At 37.2% G+C, this 21,017-nt stretch overlaps 3 protein-coding genes across 4 annotated transcripts; 1 reads left to right on the forward strand and 2 right to left on the reverse strand.

Moving 5' to 3' along the window:
- Positions 1-578: 578 nt before the first annotated feature.
- On the reverse strand, positions 579-2,244 carry LOC127753280 (cell number regulator 10-like). Of its 2 annotated transcripts, XM_052278759.1 has the most exons (5): positions 1,982-2,244; positions 1,739-1,810; positions 1,396-1,614; positions 874-995; positions 579-767 (listed from the first exon to the last, which is right to left on the reverse strand). In XM_052278759.1, exons 1-4 carry the CDS (start codon positions 2,193-2,195, stop codon positions 913-915), a joined length of 588 nt encoding a protein of 195 aa, XP_052134719.1. In that variant the 5' UTR covers positions 2,196-2,244; the 3' UTR covers positions 579-767; positions 874-912. The 2 variants fall into 2 exon arrangements, with proteins under 2 accessions (XP_052134719.1, XP_052134718.1); XM_052278758.1 differs by having other exon boundaries at positions 579-995.
- Positions 2,245-8,293: 6,049 nt separating this feature from the next.
- On the forward strand, positions 8,294-10,677 carry LOC127753279 (protein NRT1/ PTR FAMILY 8.3-like). Its single transcript, XM_052278757.1, has 2 exons — positions 8,294-8,756; positions 9,128-10,677. Exons 1-2 carry the CDS (start codon positions 8,439-8,441, stop codon positions 10,439-10,441), a joined length of 1,632 nt encoding a protein of 543 aa, XP_052134717.1. The 5' UTR covers positions 8,294-8,438; the 3' UTR covers positions 10,442-10,677.
- A 5,060-nt stretch (positions 10,678-15,737) lies between these two features.
- On the reverse strand, positions 15,738-19,555 carry LOC127753277 (transmembrane 9 superfamily member 2-like). The gene is made up of 7 exons (XM_052278754.1): positions 19,359-19,555; positions 18,647-18,687; positions 17,797-18,373; positions 17,447-17,584; positions 17,200-17,356; positions 16,596-17,080; positions 15,738-16,383 (listed from the first exon to the last, which is right to left on the reverse strand). Exons 1-7 carry the CDS (start codon positions 19,496-19,498, stop codon positions 16,164-16,166), a joined length of 1,758 nt encoding a protein of 585 aa, XP_052134714.1. The 5' UTR covers positions 19,499-19,555; the 3' UTR covers positions 15,738-16,163.
- Between the last annotated feature and the right edge of the window lie 1,462 nt (positions 19,556-21,017).

Genomic DNA, 21,017 nt, shown 5'->3' on the forward strand with positions numbered 1-21,017 from the left:
TAATTGTTTGAAAACTAGTGAAGCTTATTTAACATTGTAAATGATTATAAATGGAAAAGTAATAAACTACGTCGAGATATACAACTTTTATATAAAGTTTATTTTCATACCATGTCTTTTGAAATGTAGATATGAGATTTTTGTTAAAATAGGTTTTAGATTTTGTAACAAACATTTGGACATCTAAAAGATCTTAAATGAAAAGGTTGTTTAAGTTCTAGATATTCTCAAGCTCTACAATTTTAATATAAAGTTTGATTTCATCCGATTTTATATGATATATTTTTAAATTACAAAATGATAGAGTTCACAAGCTATATTGGAAAAATTACACTTAGGTCCCTTAGCACCCTTTGCAAGGGCGCGTGAGGCGTTTAGATTTGTAAAGGTTTGAAATGAAATATAATTCTGTACATTTTTTAATGGAAAAATGTAAAAATAAAAAAATTGTCGAGCCTTCAAATGCAACTCCTGAAGAAAGGAAGAACTTTCGAATGCATCAAGGCCCATATTCGCCGCTCCTACCGGAGTACTGGCCCATCCAAAGTTTCGTCGGCCTGCTGAGTGCAGCCCAATGCTTGTGGGATGTGGAACTCCTTATATTTTTATTTTCGTTTTCCAACAAGCCATTAATACATAGTTTTTTGAATTTCTAGTATTATGTACAAGCATTGTAGCAACAGGACAGGCTCTAGAGTAATACAGGGTGCGCGCGGTAAGGAGGGAGGAGGACAGCTGTGTCTTAAAAATAGTAGAGACAACTTAACCTGGAAAACAAAAAAAAATATTTGTACAAAATAAAATAAGCGTCACACATCTATATATATGTATTGCCACTTTATAAATCAAAGGGTACATGCTTGTAATATGTACGTATTGCTTGGTCGATCGAGAGGTGATGATGATTTGTTGTTATGAGGGAGTCGTTGTCATTCCTTCCATCGCTTGGTGTTGGGGAGGAGTCATCATCGTCCTCCGCGAGTTCACCTCCCATCCTTCATCAACCCACATTAATTAGTACAAATTAATTAAACACATTGAGTGAATTAATGAGAGTTACAAGTTACTTTTTTAAGATTGGAAGATCGGAATATATATCTTATTAGACCCTCTTGGTTAGACTTATAAATCAGTTTGTGATCACAAAAATGTAAACCTACACAAAGATACATTTTTTTTCGTTTGATTTTTTAAGTCATAAGTCACCCGATGAGATGTATGTATGATTCTATCATTAAACTTAGCACTTCGAATTTTTTGGCTTATATGAGATGGATGTATGATTGAGCTATTAGAAGTAGGAAATAATTAATCCAAAGTTCAGTTTGAGAGGTGATAGAGAGAATAGAATATACCAAGTTTAGTCTGAGAGGTGATAGAGAGAACATGATATACCGAGGTTAGGGTCGTGGCCGCGGTTCTTGAGCTCACGGTGCATCTGTGCGATGGAGCAGGTCTGGCAGCAGAAGGTGACGAGGCAGTCGGAGCAGGGCGTCTCCGGCAGGTCGTACGCCGCCCGGAGGCGAGCACGGTAGGCGCACGAGTACACCCACTGGCACATCCCCGCCGACACGTGCAACACCAGGCAGTACAGCACCGCGTTCAACGCGCACGCTGTGCAAAACAGGATCAAATTGAGAAATTATGAAATTGGGGGAATTTCAAACAGCATCGATGTGCACAGTAAAATCATATTAATGATAAGAGAATTTGAGTCGGGATGAGGTTAATTAATTACACGATGAGCCCCTGTCGACGATCTCCGCGATCTGGCCGACAGGGATGCACGGGCACCAGCACGCCATACAACCTGCAGCATATATCATGCATCCGTTAATTATTTCATTTCATAAAGATTATATATAATTAATCGTTGTATACAGACTTGGAGCATAATAATTAAGCTGATATGTATGGCCTAACTGCTAATTAATAATGATATTAACTAGTAATTTGCTTAAAGAAGAAAAAGAAAACTTACAGGTGTTGCAGTCGTCGGCGCAGTCGCAGAGGGCGGTGGTCCATGCCCCTCCAGCCGCCGGCGCCATGCGGCACGACACCACACGCTCCATCGGCGGAGCAGGGTAGAACATGCCGACGGGGATCCCGGTCACCGGCTCCGGCGCCGGCGCCGGGGGAGGAGCCTCCGCCGCCGACGACGGCTCGCCGGACTTGGACGGATCAGGGGGATACATGGCCGTGGAGAAGTTTGACTAGCTAGCTAATGGATGGCTACCTGCTGTCCCTGAGATGTGATTTAAGTACTGGACGTTCTATTCGTTGATGGATATATAGATGGAGAATATTAGTCATGTTAGTTAATTAATTAATTAATTAATTAATTGACTAGTTAGCGATGATTAAGCACAGGGACAATAGTTGCTAGGAAAATACTGGGTTTGAAACTTTGACGCACGCACGCAGCGGGATTGGCCTGGCAAACTATGTCCTGCAGTCTGCAACTGGAGTAGTAGTTTTCTTGCTATTTCTCTTACATGGAAATGTCACCATTGACTTACAGCAGGAGTATTACTGCCCAGGTGCATCTATCTGCTTACCTATCTCTACAAAAAGATTTGTGTGATACACCCTCCGTACCATATTATAATGTTTTATTCTCTCTATCTCTTGTCTAGCTCAATTTACTAAATATATGTGAATCACATATATAGATTCATACATAAATCTACTTAAACTTAAAACGTTTTATGGGTTCCTATGAACACAGTTGTACTTGTAAAAATAATTTCAGATCTATGAGTTTTTTAATTAATTTGAGACAAAGTCTATTTATCTCCATCGAACTAGTTTACCAGATTATACAACCCCTAAACTATTTTTCCCATCATTATATAACCTAAACAATTGAAAACGGTACACCTTAATTACTCCATAATAGTATTTTTCTTTTTTTTATCTCTCCACATATTTCAAAAATCAAAATGTAAAGTTTACTCAAAATTTAACACTTTCAACTATAAATTTCAAAACTTCTACCCAAATTTGGAGCTCTCGACTCAAAATTTAAAACTTTTACCAACATAATTTAATAAAGCTAACCCGATCGAACTCAAAATTTGAAATCTTCACAGAAAGTTTTAAAAACTCTATTCAAATTTTGAAGTTTCAACCCAAATTTTTAACCTTTCAGCTCAAATTTTAAAATTTTTAACTTAATAATTCATTTAGTATTTTTTTAATAAAATTTCATCAACGGGAAGAAAAATAATAGTGTGTTAGCGCATCGTCCCTTTACAAGTCGCGACGCATGTGTGACTCTGATTCAATTCGCCAGCCATAGGACAAGCTCAATTTGCGTCACTAGCATAGATGTGCCAACTAGCCGCCCCCAATCAAGAAAGCTCTTTGTTGGCAGTGATTGTTTCCAAATTACTCTCTGCGTTTTTTTCTTCTTATCGTCGTTCTGGACAACAACGTTGTCTTGTGTTCAATACACTTACATTATTATCAAATTTACTAATTATATATATTGGAATTATAAACGGATGAATGTATTTTTCCAGTGAAGCATATACTTCAGATTAAATATTTTCACATATCAAATCTTCATAAATTAATTTATCTGTTGGGGATTTAAGATTTTAAGGTTTGACTAGACGCATTTTAGAATGTCATCTATAATAAATAAAGAGGTGATAGAAGTGAGCAAGTTATGGGCCAAGCCTTGATTTTTCAGGGATGCATATGCTCTAGTCAAATTATTGGCAACTGACTGAAAAGCCTGGAAACTTGTTGTCGAAGAAACATATGGAAGTTTGGTAAAAACAAATGTTTTCGGATGCTCTTGATCAAAAGGTTCTTAGGATGTGTTTCAGTGTTTCAGGAGAAGGGGATTAGGAAGATTGGGAAGATACGTAAAACGAGGTGAGCCATTAGCATATGATTAATTGAGTATTAACTATTTTAAACTTTAAAAATGGATTAATATGATTTTTTTTAAAGCAACTTTCATATAGAAACTAGGAAGGAAGCCCGCGCAAATGCGCGGGCATATTATTTTTATTGTTTATAAAATAATTCTAAAAGAAGTCATATCTCATCATTTCTATGCCATGAGATAAACCATAAATTTTAATATACTTAAATGATAAGAATGTCTCTTAGATTTTTTTTTAAAAAAAATAACTCTGTCCCGATTACGTATAAATTATCCTATTATCACCACAACTTATTATTATTGTTCTAAAAGCTGAGTATCTATTAATAGATGAAACTGCATATGTACCAATAAATTAAGTGTAATGCATATGTGACACGCTTAAAATATCTACTATTTACCTAAGTGATCATGCCTCAGTTATTTCTAAATCCATATCTAAATATTACAAAAATACCACATCTACCAATTATTGAGATAACGCCATTTAAGATAGATATGAATGCCCCTCTTACGGGTGAAGCCGATCATAACCACTAATATTTTTTTCTCTATTGTGTTGAAAGATGATTCCCTTATCGATGTAGTCGTGCCCATAAAGATCATCCTGAAGCACAATTTTAATGCCAATTTAATTACTATCACACTCTCATGGAGTATCGGTATACTGGAGCCACCTTAACTCAGCCATATTTATGTCCATGCTATACTTACTTTAGTGTTGTGAACTCTGCTGTCCATGTTTGGTGACAGAAGATGAAGGTGATCAAAATAGTTTTTTTAACCTTTGTGTAGATTTGTGGTATAGAGTTGCCACAATTTATTTATGGTGTTAATTGTCACTACTCAATTTTTTTAAGTATACGTAGATTACTCTTTTGGGAAAAAAAGAGAGTGAGGTTCATTGAATTCAATGGTACTTAAAAAATATCCTAAAGAAACATATAATTTAACGCATGCTTTGTTTTCAACACCTTTTGTTGATAATCACATTAAACACCTTTGCTAATTTAGGATCATAATATACTTTTATAAGAGATAAATATTTCATTTAATTAAAGGAATACAACGATTACAATTGAATATACATGTAATTTAAAATATTAATGTTTAAAGACCATTGATTTGATATTTATATTATATATCTAGTTTACATTTGCATATATTTGTGGAGTAATATATTTTGTTTTATATTATAGAAAATTCTATTTTAAAAACTGTGGATTTTTTTCCAAATGGTACTCCCAACGTATTCTTTTTTGGCTTTATCGGTTTTTGTCGTACGTATTTGTGCATGTTTTTTTATTCCTACAAAAGTAGGTAAGCTTTATTTTTTTAATTCATATTTATTTATTTTTCAACAGGTAAGTACATATAGATCAGATCTAATGGTCTAAAATAACATGTCTATCTAAGTAAAAATCATCGGTGAGATTAGATAGTGTCACATGGTATGGCAGTATAGAAGTGTTGGTAGGAATGACACTTAAGGCATTGTATGATACAGTAGTGCAGACATAGTCAATATGGAGTCTTGAATTGGTTATTTAATTAAGAAAAGTCTACAACCGCTAAAGTTATAAACTAAATGTGTAGATGGTTTAAAATAATTGTTTATTTACAGCACCTAATTAGTCTGATTGTAAATTCCTAGTGCTTGCACGTTTACACCCAAATCAATCTCCATAAAAAACAAATAATAATTTATGATAACAAATTATGGTGTACATGTATCTTGTAATTAGAAAAAGAGAAAGAAAGAATCAAGAGTTAGATGGCATCAACTGAGCTCGCGGAGGCAGACCCATCTCCATTAAAAACGGATCTATAATAAATTACGATGTACATGTATAGTGTAATTAGAAAAAAAATCCTGAAAAAAAGAAAATAAGAGAGAATCAGAGTAGATTTACGTGCAAGAGTGAGTTTGCGGAAACGTAGGTCCATAGCTGTGGGTCCCGGAGGGTTCGGTGACGGAGGAGTTAATTTTGATGTACTTAATATGTGTGGGTCGATGGTTAGATATTTTTCTTTTTTTAGTTTTTTCTTTAAATTATTAGACCGCTATGTGGCAGTTTAGGAACGTTTGTAGGTGTCCTACATGGCAACATGGGAGTGTTTGTAGGAGGTTTAATGGACTTTTAGTATATAATAATAGATTTTTTTAAAAAAAACGCACCGTTTAGTAGTTTAGGAAGCGTGCGTGCGGAAAACGAGATGCTTTTCTCACTCAATCCCCAAGATCGCCCAGGAACGAACGAAGCCTTAGTAATTATTACAAGCTTAGAGGTAAGTAGCTTAACACCGACACAGTAAAAAGGTAATTCTACTGTCTTGAGAATATACTCAAAGGTACCATATTTTTTTATAATAAAATTTAATACTTTAGGTAGTGGAGATATTATAAAATACCGTAAAAATTTCTCCCATAAAAAAACTTGCATTTTTAAATTAGATGTACCATGAATGCCGAAATGCACCAATTAGCCGAGTCATAGATAGTGGTTGATTAATAGCATGTCCAATAAGTTGATCCAGGGAATGGTTTGAACTGATTCGTGAAAAAAGAAGGCGACAGTCGTTTATTCAAAGACCACGTTAATTTGGGGTGACTTATCCATTTATCCATCTGTATGTGTAGTTATATTAATTGTGTACTTTCTCCTTTTAAATTCATCGTCGTTTTAGTTATATTAAACTTGTTAGCTTGGACCATCATTTTTTATAAATTTATATGTTAGCTACAATCATTAGAACTTCTGTCTGCCTTACTCCTAACAATATTTTAATTTATTCACCACATATTATTTAATGAGAGATTTCATAGTTTTTTTCTTCATGCAGAATTAGGCCCGTTCGTTTGTCCAATAAAAATTGGATAAAAATTTAGATATTCGTAGTATGATTTTCAAATTGCTAAACGGTACGATTCGTGCGAAAACTTTCTATATAGAAGTTGCTTTAAAATATCAGATAAATACATTTTTCAAGTTTGTAATAATTAAAACTCAATTAATCATACGTTAATATCTCCCCGTTTTGTGTAAAATACTTAATTTTCATCTTTCATCTACATGAGGGCCTATTTAGTTCGCGAAAAGAAAATTGTTGGCGTCACATCGGATGTTTGACCGGATGTCCAAAGGGGTTTTCGAACACGAATGAAAAAACTAATTTCATAACTCGCCCGGAAACCGCGAGAAGAATCTTCTGAGCCTAATTAATCCGTTATTAGCACATGTGGGTACGGTAGCACTTATGGCTAATAATGGACTAATTAGACTCAAAAGATTCGTCTCGCGATTTCCCTCCTAACTGTGCTATTAGTTTTTTTAATCTATATTTAATTCTTCATGCATGTGTCAAAAAATTCGATGTGATATTTTTGGAACCAAACCAGGCTTGAGTTTCATTAATGTGTGCTACTACCTCATTTTTTTTTGTCTAAGAAAATATTTAGGGTGTGTTTGGTACTTTAGGTGTAAAGTTTTTGAAATATATAGACGCACATTTGAAGTATTAAACGTAGACTAATAACAAAAAAATTATAGATTCCACCTGTAAACTGCGTGACAAATTTATTAAGCCTAATTAATCCGTCAGTAGTAAATCTTTACTATAGCATCACATTGTCAAATCATGGCGTAATTAGGTTCAAAAGATTCGTCTCGCAATTTGCATGCAAACTGTGTAATTAGTTTTTTTCCCCATATTTAATGTCTCATACATGTCTCTAAATATTTGATGTGATTTTTTTTGCTATTTTTTTTTATCTAAACAAGCCTTAGATCCTACGGATAAATATGGAAGGAGTTAACAGAGGAAGGACTAAGTCTGCCCAGTAGAGCCGCTGGCACTGTGAGTGTGATGGAGACATGGAAATTAATTAATCTAGTCGTGCGGTTGGTGGTTTGTGTGGCTCAGATTTCAGTTGTTTCCACATGGACCAATCCAATTCTACAAATGCAGCTTGCCCTTTTTTTTCTGAAGATAATTGAAATGGGTTGCCTCTATCATTGCTGAAATTAATCAGGCTTGTAGAGTAGCTTTTATTTCTGAGAGAAAACATACATCAGCTAAAATAATGGCCAATTTAATCTCCGTTCAGGAAATCATATTCTAGCAAATAACTCAATAAATATTACTACACACATTTCAAAAAAGAAAGGAACCCCAAGCAACTCTGTAGGACAGAATCCCATTTCTCCTCTCATATAATCATAGACCAATAATAAAATTAGATGAAAGATAAAAATAATCTATATAAGGTTAGAACCTTTTTATTCTTAAAATACTCCATCATTTCAGTAACGCTAGATTAACAACACAATAGGCTAGTTGTAACTAAAAATCCCCTTTTTTTATCAGTTGACATGTACACTACCTTGAGTCAAATCCCAAAAATTAATTTTGGCAATTGCAGCTTGCGCAAACACCTAAATTTCCCCCCTAAATTCTCCTCAATTTATTAACTATTCACTCGGATATATCATATGAGCTAGAAGCTCCTAGCTAGCCACGCAGTGGAAGCAAAATCTCCATGGCGGCGGCGGCAGCAGCAGGAGAAGACGAGGAGAAGAGGCCTCTGCTGCTTCGTCCGAACGGCGGCGGCGGGTGGCGGGCGTGCGTGCTGATACTGGGGACGGAGCTGAGCGACTGCCTGGCGTTCGCCGGCATCGCGAGGAACCTGGTGAGCTACCTCACCGGCGTGGTCGGGGAGAGCAATGTCGCCGCCGCCAGGGACGTGTCGGCGTGGACGGGCACCTGCTTCCTCACGCCGCTCGTCGGCGCATTCATCGCCGACTCCTACTTGGGTCGCCGCACCACCATCCTCCTCTTCCTCTCCATCTACACCATGGTACTTATTTTTTTTTAAAAGAAAAATATGTTCAAACAAGATTTTTTTTTTAATGTGAAAAGCTGAATGTTTGAAGAGATTTGTCTTAGTTTTTAATGTGAAAATATATCGTATTCCTTTGTTCAATTTTCATTATTCAGACATTTTTATGGATGAAATGTTTTTTACAAAAAGATTTAGATAACAAACAAAAGCATCTCAAATATGACAATAGAGAATTTTGGAATTAAAGGTCAAGCAAAGCTTAAGAAGATTTTTTTTGGGCAAATTTTTTGATGGTCTTCATACTTTACCATTACCAGGGACTGAAAAAACAACAAAGAACGGAAAATTTTTCAGAGATTTCGTTGTAAAATTTCAATCTGTGACAGGGGATGATCACGCTCACAGTCTCGGCGTCGTTCGCAACCCCGCACCTCGATACATCCTCCGATGGTGTCCTCCGCGCCACCGTGTTCCTGGGGCTCTACCTCGTCGCCCTCGGCGTCGGCGGCATCAAGCCGTGCGCCTCGCCGCTGGGCGCCGACCAGTTCGACGACGACGACGCGGCGCCGGCGGCGAGGGCGTCCTTCTTCAACTGGTACTACTTCTGCATCAACATCGGCTCGCTGCTGGCGGCCACCGTGCTTGTGTGGGTGCAGGAGCGCGCCGGCTGGTGGCTCGGCTTCGCCATCCCGGCGGCGGTCATGGCCGCCGCGCTCGCCGCCTTCCTCTTCTGCTCCACCCTGTGCGGCCTCCGGGCGTCCCAGTCGCCGCCGGGGAGCCCCCTCACGCGGCTCTGCCAGGTGGTCGTCGCCGCATTCAGGAATCGCGGCGTGGAGCTTCCCGGCGACAGCTCGCTCCTGCACCAGCTCCCCGACGGCGACCACCGGATCATCGAGCACACCGATCAGTTCGCGTTCCTGGACAAGGCGGCCGTCGTGGCGTCGTCGCCGGCGGTGGCGATGGCGAGCCCGTGGATGCTGTGCACGGTGACGCAGGTGGAGGAGGTCAAGATGCTGCTGCGGCTGTCCGCCGTGTGGCCGACGGTGGTGTTCTTCTTCGCCGCCACGGCGCAGATGTCGTCGACGTTCGTGGAGCAGGGGAAGGCGATGGACACCCGCGTCGGCCCGCTCGACGTGCCGCCGGCGACGCTGTCCACCTTCGAGGTGGTCAGCATCCTCCTCTGCGTCCCGGCCTACGACGCCGTGCTGATGCCGCTCGCGCGCCGCGTCACCGGCGACCGCCGCGGCCTGTCGCAGCTGCAGCGGCTCGGCGTCGGCCTGGCGCTGTCGGCGCTGGCCATGGCGTACTCGGCGCTGCTCGAGGCGAGCCGCCGGCGGCGGCGCGCGGCGACAAGCATCGTGTGGCAGGCGCCGTCGTACATGGCGCTGGGCGCGGCGGAGGTGTTCACCAGCGTCGGCCTGCTCGAGTTCTTCTACGACCAGGCGCCCGACACCATGAAGAGCCTGTGCACCGCGGTGAGCCTCGTCGCCGTGGCGGCCGGCAGCTACCTCAACTCGGCCATCGTGGCGGTGGTCGCGTGGGCGACGGCGCCGGAGAAGGGCGGCGGCGGGTGGATCCCCGACGATCTCAACCATGGACGGCTGGATTGCTTCTTCTGGCTCATGTTCGGCCTCAGCTGTGTAAACCTGCTGGCGTTCGTTTACTCTTCTACGAGATACAGCTACAAGGTTGCTAATTAATACATATACACTCACTCCTAAATTTTACAGTGTATAAAATTTTCTTTCAATTATAACTTTGTCCTTTTTAAAATCGTATGGTATTAGGCTGTGATAGAAATTTAATTGAACTAGGAAGGTAGCCCGTGCAAATGCGCGGGCACCTTGTTTAATGTTGTTTTAATTTTTATTGCAAATGTTTATGTTAGGATAATATTGTTGAAATATTCTTTGGCTCCATTTTAAAGATGTTTTGGTTGATAATTGATTTGAACATTGGTTATGATTTTCTTCTCATTACACTTGCAACGTGTATAAACTGTATATTAAAATTACTTGAAACCGTACCACCTTAAATTTATTAGAAAAAATATGTCATAATAATGAAGTTGGTTCATATCTATTTGTACTATGTTTGACTTTTTTTTAAATAATTAGCATATCAGTTTCCAAGATTTTACTAACATTTTTCTTATGTGCTATATATGACTTTATGGATTTATTATATATTAATGAAAGATATTTTTATTAAAAATAGACTACTTTATCTAATTAAAGAAAGACTTATATTTCTTATACTCCCTCGGTCACATAAATCTGAGGAGTCAAATTTTGTCCCAAAACAATAGTGAAATTTATATGTAACTGGGACAAATTCATTTTTTTTTAAAAAATACCACCAAGATAATCTCCAAAGCACCATATTATTGTTTATGTTTAGACAAATATCTATCATTTATTCTCTGGTTTGTTTTCAACACCTATTGTTTATAATCGAATGAAACATCTTTACTAACTTTAATAATGCATTTAATTTTCCAAAATTATTTGCAATAACTAATTTATTGTAGTATATTTATACCACGTTAGTGTGGTGTATGACATACATCCATCAATTATACCTAACATATTAGAAATGCATGAGTAGTTTATTATGCACATGTTATGGTTGTTCATTTCTTGTAAAAACTATATGGAAAAGAGAACATACATAATGGCCATAAATATCATGATGGATTAAGGGGTTTTATTATAGCAAGATCATTGGCTGGAAATGTTTTTGATAATTCCTTCCACATCTATGTAACATTTATGCTCTCATTTCTCAAATACCAATCAAATAGTCTTAAAAACTGTGATTTTTTGACAAATTAAAATTAAATCATATTTACTTAAAAACAATTAAAATGTATTGTTCCATTTTTTTACATGTGTAGATTTAAATTAGTGTTGTATATTCATCAAGTGATATCTGACACCCTAAAGTAAAATATGATATAAAATTATTTTAAGAACTATCCTAACATCTCTACTATTATAAAAGTTGAAGACGTTTTTACTGGTACTTTGGTACGTCATCCATATACGAGTCAGTTTTTAAGTTTGTTCGCTTTTGGAAATACAGATCCATATTTGAGTTAGGTTTTAAGTTCGTTCGCTTCAGGAAATACAGAAGGAGTCATATAAGAAATATTTTTTTTAAAAAAAACTCGCATGCTAACTTGAGATGATCATACTCCTAATCGTAGTTCATGATTTTCACCTTAACTAAACCATATAACAATAATAAAATCAAAATAGCCTTCACCCATTGCAACGCACGGATATTCTTTTTAGTTATATATAACATGTCGGCTCCATGTGTTGGGAATTTTGGATCATAGAGATCAATAGTTTATTTAATTAAATAAATGTGAGATAATAAATTAGATATATAATTTTAAAATAATTTAAAAGATAGAACTTTAAAGAGTGTTGATTGGATACTTTATATTTGTATTATATATAGATCAAGTTCAACTGCTTTAGTTCCATAGTAATATATTTAAATCTTATTTTAGAGCAAGTCTATTTTTTTCCAATGGTATACGCATGTTTTTGGCTTTATCGTGTTTTTATCATAGGTACGTGCTTACGGATTATTTTTCGGCGAACAATAGTTAGTAATAACTACTTTCTTGTTCCTTTCTTCAATCGTACATAGGCATGTACAAAGTATTTCTTTTCCTTAGCGAACAGTAATATATTTGTCATGTATATACGTGTAAAGGAGGAAGGTGTTACTTTTTTAAAATAATAGATCTAATCTAATCGTCCAATTATTGGACCCACCAATTTAATTCAAAATCGACGGTTTGATTAGACAATGTCATTTGGCGGTCTAGGTGTGTCATGTAGGGATTTAAGAGTGTTTGTAGAAAGTTTAATGAACACCTTATTTAATGCACGTGAAATTTTATTACGAATGTCCATGTGCGAATAGTTTTCTATCAAAAATAGTCTTTTACTTTATACTAAACTAATATTGAATGCTGGTTATGATTTTCTTCTAATTACCCTTGCAACATATAAATTCTGAACCAAAATTACTTTAAATCGTGCAATTTTCAATTTATGAGAAGATTTTGTGTCAAAACAATAGATGTGTTTCCTGTTGTTAGATTTTGTTTCAAATTTTAGATATACTTATTTTATTAGTATGCTAAAATGTTTGAATGTTTCTATTTATAATTAGATAAATTTTGTTCAATTTTATTTTCTTTTCATCTTCATTTTTGTTTGGAGAATTCCACTCTGTGAAGAATCCTCGAAATGCTTTGGTATCTGTAATTCGGGATGAAAATATAAGTGGGTTGATCCTACAAACCTGACATGGGGTAAAGACATCCATTCTAAATTATCTCTCTCCAATTAAGTAACAGAATTTAAAATAGAGGTCATATTATTTTTTTAGTAAATTACCTATAAACTGGAGTGTCATGTAACAAATACATGTTTCTAGATTGTTCTATGCTAAATGTCAGGAATTCACGATGTACCGTAGCAAGTTTTACAAAAAGAAATAAATGGATATGGCCTTTTAATTCCTATATGGAATTGACTTATATATTGCCGAGTCCAAATCATGGTTGTTTCACTGATAAGAATTCTTGGTGCAACCAATGTGCTTAGTATGGTCATTGTGATTTTCAACTGGCCACGTGATTTCTTAGATCATACATATAATTTAGATGCTATGATCATCTTAAGATTATCTATTTATCTCCTAGAAAGATCATTTATTGATAAAAAGCATTATTATTAAATTGTATTGGTAAATATCTCCTATATACATGCTAAGAGAAAATTTAATTAAGTAGATAGAAAGTTATTAGATGTCTAACGCGATATAAGTAATGTGTCTACCAGTTTTATAAAAAATTAAGGTGATATGTTTTGATTTTTATTGAGCAATTTTAGTATTTTCTTTTTTTGTGGAGGCCTCAATATCGATGTGGGTCTAGAATATATTTTTTTTGTTCACAAAATATAGTCAATATGGGTATTAAATTATTGATTTCACTTATAAAACAATATAATAGTTCAAACAGATCATAGGGATAGCTAGCTAGACCTAATAGGTTTTCTTTGCCCATAAAGATAATTTTAATTTTAATTGTCATAGAAATAGAAAAATCAGAGAAAAGTAGCGACGCACTCTGCACGGGAACATGGATGGAGGGAGGGTTGGGATGTTTCCTTTTTTTAAAAAAATAAATGGTTGATCTAATGACCTAAAATAATGTGTTTAGGATGTTTTTTTTTAAAAAAAAAGAAACGGATCTAATAACGACATAAAATAATGTGTCCATCGATTTAAGTGGAAACCACGGTTAGATGTTTCTCTAATTTAAGAGTGCCATATAATGGTTAAAAATATGTATAGGATATTTAATGGACTTTAACGTGTCTGATGTTATTTGCAGGGGTTTTTTTCTGTAAAGATAATTTCAATTTTAACTGTGATTGGAAAAAAAGGATAAAGGAATAAAGGGAAACAAGATAAAGGAACATAGGGAGCAGTACGTGCTCACTGCACGGAGGTGCGGCAGGTGGGAGGGTTTTGTTTCTTAGATAGATCTAACGATGTGAAATAATGGGTCCACCGATTTAAATAAAAATCTATGGTTAGATTTTCACAATTTTATTAAAGCGCCATGTGACGACTTGTGAGTATTCATAGGATGCCACGTGGTGGCTTGGGAGTATTTGCAGAAAGTTTAATGGATTTTTAGTATATAAATTATATAAGTGTAATATAATTCTTAATTTATTTAGCAATCTAATTATCAAACGACGGGGAGAGCAAACTAACAATCGGACAAAACTTTATAACTATAATTATGATTATTTGCTATCTAACTTATTTTTTTTTCTATCAAATTGTTGTGAGTAGAAAAATAGAAAATAATAGAAGAGTAGGAGGGAAGGAGAGGCGGCTAGAAGGAAACGTACATACGTACACAGCAGAGATGTATATGTGTACGTACGAGAATATATAGGTGGGAGTATAGTTTTTTTAGTTGGCCCACCTATTTGAGTTATCTACAGATCTAATGGCTCAAAATAATGGGTCCACCGGTTTAAGTGAAAATTAAGGGTCCGATGTTTAGGGTGCCATGTGGCGATTCAAGAGCGTTTGTAGGATGTCTATGTGGCGGCTTGAGAGCGTTTGTAGAAAGTTTAATAGACTTTTAGTATATAATAGATAGATAGATAGATAGATAGATAGATTTGTACATATTTTTAAGCTCGTGTGCTAAATTCATATGGCATTGAGGTATAAATTCATAGGAAAGTTTTTCATCCAAAAAACTGTCTGAATGTTGTATAGCTACTCCCATTCATTCGAGGTGGAAAACCAGGTTGTCTTTTACTCTGAAAATTCTTCTGTGGATAATTTGGGGATACTTGCATCTGTGTTCCTGCACACATCTTCTAAGCTGCCATCTGCAGCTTTGAAGCCCGTTGCTTCTTGATTTTCTTCTACTTGCTGCTGCTCTTGTTTTAGCTGACCTGAAGGGGAAAAGAGTAAAGTATGCTCCTAATGATGTAAGGGTCGGGAGATTATGATCAGTTTTTATATTAGCTGGCTAGGCTGATGCTGATTAGTTCCTCTGCATTCTAAATGTTGCTACTATACTGTTCATCATCTTGCAACTTTCCAGTCGATTTAGTCATTGAATAGCAAATTGCTGCATCTTCTCTGACAACTCAAGCTGTGAAGTTGTTTCTGGGCATTGCGAAGTTAATGGATGTTTTAGTCTGAAGGAAAATTCTATGAACATCCTGCTGATGTTTCTGAACGATGTAACATTCCTGAAAGGAGCTGTTCCTGTCATTCGTGTGCTTGTCGTTGCTTTAATTCGTGTGTTTTTTCAGTTCATAGGTCATGATATACATAACAAAATTTAAATTATTTTGAATGATTAGTTTATCAAATACAATTGTTTGCAACAAGTGTTTTCAGATAACTAATTTTGAACGACTGGTCTATCAAACCGAAAGTTAAAATATGAAGTACCACATGTTGCAAGTGTTTACAGATACTATAGTGGTCACAAGGGTACCAAAACAATTACAGATGTCATAGTTTCTATTGGTTTGTTTTGGATCAAGCTTTCAGGCTATAATATTCAAGAGGTTGCTCCTCTGAATTCTCACAATTCATCAGCAATGTCTCTCAACATCAAAGGAATGGAATGGTGTAAAATTGCTAAGCACGATTCCTTCAACAATGATGCAAATTACAAGGACATAACGCATAAAAAAGAGCCGCAAAATTCACCACATCTGTCATACAAAATGGAACAGATTTACTGCTCACTACCTTTTGCTATGAATAATGGCTAATCAATTGCATCAGCTACCTCTGGTTTCTTTTCATCTCTGGCCTTCACCAACAGATCCAACTATGCATAGTCTACTCACATTTGATGGATTTGTATATATGGCGAACAAACAGCAAGGCGGCACGGAAACCAACCATGCCCAGCATGAGGAAGAAGGCGTAGCAGATGCAGGCCATGTAACCAAAGAAGAATGATGTCTGCATGAACCCAGACATGTCAGACCGTTCACGGTAGTAGTATAAGCAGTAAGCGAAGACGAAAAATCCAGTTGATCCACCACAAAGGAATGACCTGCATCAGAGGGAAAAAAAAAAGGATAAGATGCATTAGAACTTGCAGGGCATAGCAGGGAATGGCTTCTTGAACTCCTGAGAGACAACCAATTGGCAGAAAACACACAATTACTGTGATATCTAATGAGGAAGACAACTCTGTTTTGATGCAAGAATGGAAAACATATGCAATCCAGCAAGTACAACAGTAGAAGGTGAAAGAATGCATACCTCCACCACCACTCGTGGTCTTCAGCAGTAAGCTGAAAGTAGGTCAGAGCAACAGTAATGAAGGCTGTGACGATAAGGAGGATGATAAAGACTATAAACAGAATGCTGTAAATTGTGTAGATCCTGTGTCCCCAGATGCTTGCAAAGATGTAATACAGCTCAATGTAAATGGCACTGAAAGGAAGAAAACCGGCCATCGCCATCTGCGGAATGGTTCTCCGGTACCAGGCAAGTGGTGGAACCTCTCTCGGGAATTTGGTGGTGCGGCAAGGAGCCTGGAACTCATTTTTGCTGTTTTTCCCAGCAATGCCTCCCAAAACAAGCAAAGGAAATGTGACCAGCGTCCATATGAGCACAATGACACAGATAGTACCAAAGGGCAATGCTGCCGTTGAATTGTAAGCAATAGCGACAGTGTTCAAGAAACAGAATGTCAGAAAGAGAGGTCCACAAAACAGGCATCCAGTCAATAGCAAGTTCCTCACCTACAAACAGAAGAAACTAAGATGTTAATTGGCAGAAAATAGGAATAACAAGATAATACGACCCCTGATTCCAAGGCATTTATGCAATGCTAATCTGTAATATAGATAATAGAACATACCCAGTTTTTTCCCTCGAGCTGACAGTAGAAAGAGGTTGCACTATACCCAGCAATGCCTGAAGTGAGTGCATAAATGACAACGAGTGCAGTAAAAAGCGCACCCCGGTTGTAAGGATAGAATACTCCGACCAGTGCAAGTAGGAATATAAATGTTGTGCTGCATAGGCCAGCATATGAATTGTTAGATAAATCTGTTAAAAAACTAACACTATACGAAATTCCGTGTGTAAAACTAATAGGGACTTACAGAGCAAATAGCTGAGTGCCTGTACCAAGAGCAGCAGAAAATAACGATTTGTTAGTGGGGAACCGAAAGACATCCCCATGGATATATTTCCATCCCGTTTCTTCCTGGTCATCAGGTTCCTCCTCATCATGTGAATACCTTCAAAGGGAATAATATTAATAGAAACCTTGAGAAATCAAAGCTACGAATGAAGCTATATAAACAAGGGTCCAGGATATTTTGTTCTTAGTTATGAATGAAGCTAGAGAATCCCGATATATAAAAACCTATCTATGTTGTCACTTGAAAAAATTCCAATCTTCTGAATCGAATCAATCATCACAAAGGAAGGATAGGAAATGATAACTTACTTGACAAAATCATTCTTCAGTACACGCATGAGGATCGTTGCCAGGAATCCTGTCAAGAGGAGAACTGTGACACAAGAGTTTACAATTGAGAACCAGTGAACTTCCAAGTGATGTGGCATGACAGATGAGCTCGAGTACTTCTCCATCCTCTTCTCAAATGGTATCTGTGTCTCCTTCCACTTGGCTGTATAAAGGAATTCGACATCAAGTTCCTTGTCTTCTGTCAAGTCCACTACCGCGTTCTGGTCGGTGTGCACATTGATCTCAATTACACGGTCATTATTGTAGAGGATGTCAAAGATGATGTGCCTGTAAAGATAATACTTATCCCCTGCATCTGCCTTTTCTGGCTTAGTACCAATAAATCCCCAAAAGGGAAGGTCATCATAGTACATCTGGAAGTAGTAGTCCTTGGAAACAGCGTGTCGGAACTTGACCACATCATCCTTGGAGAGCCGTCTACTGCAAACAGACTTGGCATCAAAATCTACACGGAAATCAAGCTTGTAGGGCGCATCAACCAGACGATCCCCATTAAGGACTTCACCAAGGGCTTCAATCTTGTCCTTTACTTTCTCTGTAATTGATGACAACACAGATAACTTGATTAAAAGAGAATGGAGGTTAAGCCAGAACTTCATCTTTCTGCAAAACTGAATAAGCATCAGAAAAACAAGTCTAGTTCGGTACTAGAAGGTGTTAGGAATCAAAATTCAGCTTAATTGCAAAGAATCTTTCTTGTTTATAGTAAGAAGTCAATGGCCTCCACTTGGGAGATGACACAGTTCACTAAGTAAACATAAGGCAGATTACAGCTAGCAACACCTTAATTAATTAGGGAGAATCTAACCTGGGGCACAAAAGGGCAAGTCAAAGTACCGGTACGTCTCACTGCAAGGGGCAAAAACAATGTGAGAGTAAAATAAAGCTGAACCTTGTACATCTGTGATTCACTCTACAATATACATCAACAACTAGTAGAAAAGAAATTATGTATAAATCCACTTGAAGCATTTAAGAAATCTAGCGCAACTGACGGCATAGCTACTAGAGAAATATTTGCAGTCTTTAGTAGTGGTTGTCAGATAATGAGATCCATTATATCATCTGCACATCAACAATGTTCAGATTTTTTTGGTTTTTCAGAAAGGATGCACTTGAAGGTATTACTTTTATCCAGGGAAAGAGAAAAACAAAAGACAAAATAGGGAGGCATTGTGGGCGTGTTAAATTTGTGTAGTATCTGTCCCGGGAGCAATGGATATCATAGTTTATTACCCTACTGAAAGAAAGCAAATGAGCCCTTCTATAATTAAATTTTTTTTGTCATGAATTATTCCAAATTATTTCTTGTTTCCTACAATTCTGCAGGTTTTTACAAGCGCTATTGTTTGTTAATAGGGTGCAGTATTTCAGAATATCGGTTGTACAGTACTATTTCAGAAGGAATCTATTCTTGCTCCTACAAATTAAATTGGTACTCGTATAGATTCGTTGTGGGGATTGGAACAGGAAAGATTGAAATAAGGAAGATCGAGAGGCGGACGGACGGACGGACGGACCTGGGGTTGTGGAAAGGGCCGACCTTGTTGGCGTAGAGCGGCACGGCGTCGCCCGGGCTGTACCGGTGGCTGTCCGCCGCGGCGCACCCCACCAACATCACCAGGCCGAGGAGGAGCTTCGGCGCCGCCATTGCTGCCATCTCAATCTGGGGGGATGGAGGGAGCAGAGCAGCGGGGGGAGAGAGGCGGACGCGACACGAACCCTTTATTAATAGCACCGCACTCAAGTGGAGTATAGGCTGAGCTGCACCTGCAAACGACTGATTTTTCTTTTCAAGGAAAATTTGTTCCGTTTTCCGTCGGTGGTGATTTGCTGCCCAACATGCCAAACATCTGCCATACTTTGATGGTGTATGTATCTAGGTACTAAGTTTCACATAGAATGTTTATACTAATTAGAAGTATTAAACGTAAACTAATTACATAAATGAGAGCTAATTTGTCAGATAAATTTTTTAAGTCTAATTAATCCATAATTAGCACATGTTTACTGTAGCATCACATAGGCTAATTATGGATTAATTAGGCTCAATAGATTCGTATCGCGCATTAGTCCAGAGTTATAGAATGGGTTAATACTTCTAATTAGTGTTCAATCATCCGACAGGGACTATTAGTCCTAGTCCCTGTATCCAAACAGGGTCTTACTTTCATGTATAAGATCAATGTGCTTTACATAATATAAACGATTGGTTGGATGAGATTTAACATTTACTCGCTCCGTCTCGCTTCATGTATAAGATCAATGTGCCTTACATAATATAAACGATGGGTTGGATGAGATTTAACATTTACTCGCTCCATCTCATTGTAAATGTAAGTTTAGAAGTGAGATGAGAAAATAAAATAGAAGGAAAACTATCCAAAATACCCCTTATTAAATGACAAATGGTACAGAGTGAGATGGTAGCTGACTGTAAGACGAACAGAAATTTGAATAAAATGTGATTAATGTGACAATAATAACTAGTATAGTTGGATTGTCCTTATTTTGAGACAAAATTTAAATATAGAATTGTATTTATTTAAATATATGACCCGCACCTACATGGATAATACCTATCAATTTATAGTGACTATGAGTAATGCAAATATGTCTTGTTTTCTATCAGTTGACCGAGATTTTCTCTTAAGTATATACTAGCTGTAGGTTAACAATACAATGTCTGTTAATTCGAAATCATTTACTCCTCAAACATATATTATACAAATTAATAAAGGGTGTTTACAAAATAATTTAGGGTATAATTGTACCCTCTATGTCACACGTTGGATCTGCCCCCGCATTGGTCTCACGCGTAAAGGATTTTACAACCGCATATATCAAGTATGCGAAAAGGGTATCGGAATAAATTCGATAAAGGTATATGTTTTTCTTTTCAAAAACAGGAAATCAAATTGATATTTAACCTAAAAAAGCCAAATTTTTCTAGCAAATTCTACTAGAAGATGCGAGATTAAGTGATGAGTGGGTGTTGGCTCTCCTCAGCACTGTACTTTAGTGAGGTCATACCAAACCGTACGTTAACGCGTGTTAGCTTCTGGTTCGGCAAATTGGCACCATTTTCTTTCTAGCTTTTGTTTGGTTTGATTTAGCTGCTGAGTGGTGTCCGATTAATTAGTGGAATTGGGGTTTAATTTCTGCTTGATATATGACAA

The sequence above is a fragment of the Oryza glaberrima genome, chromosome 10 (assembly GCF_000147395.1).
Source record: "Oryza glaberrima chromosome 10, OglaRS2, whole genome shotgun sequence".
NCBI lineage: Eukaryota > Viridiplantae > Streptophyta > Magnoliopsida > Poales > Poaceae > Oryza > Oryza glaberrima.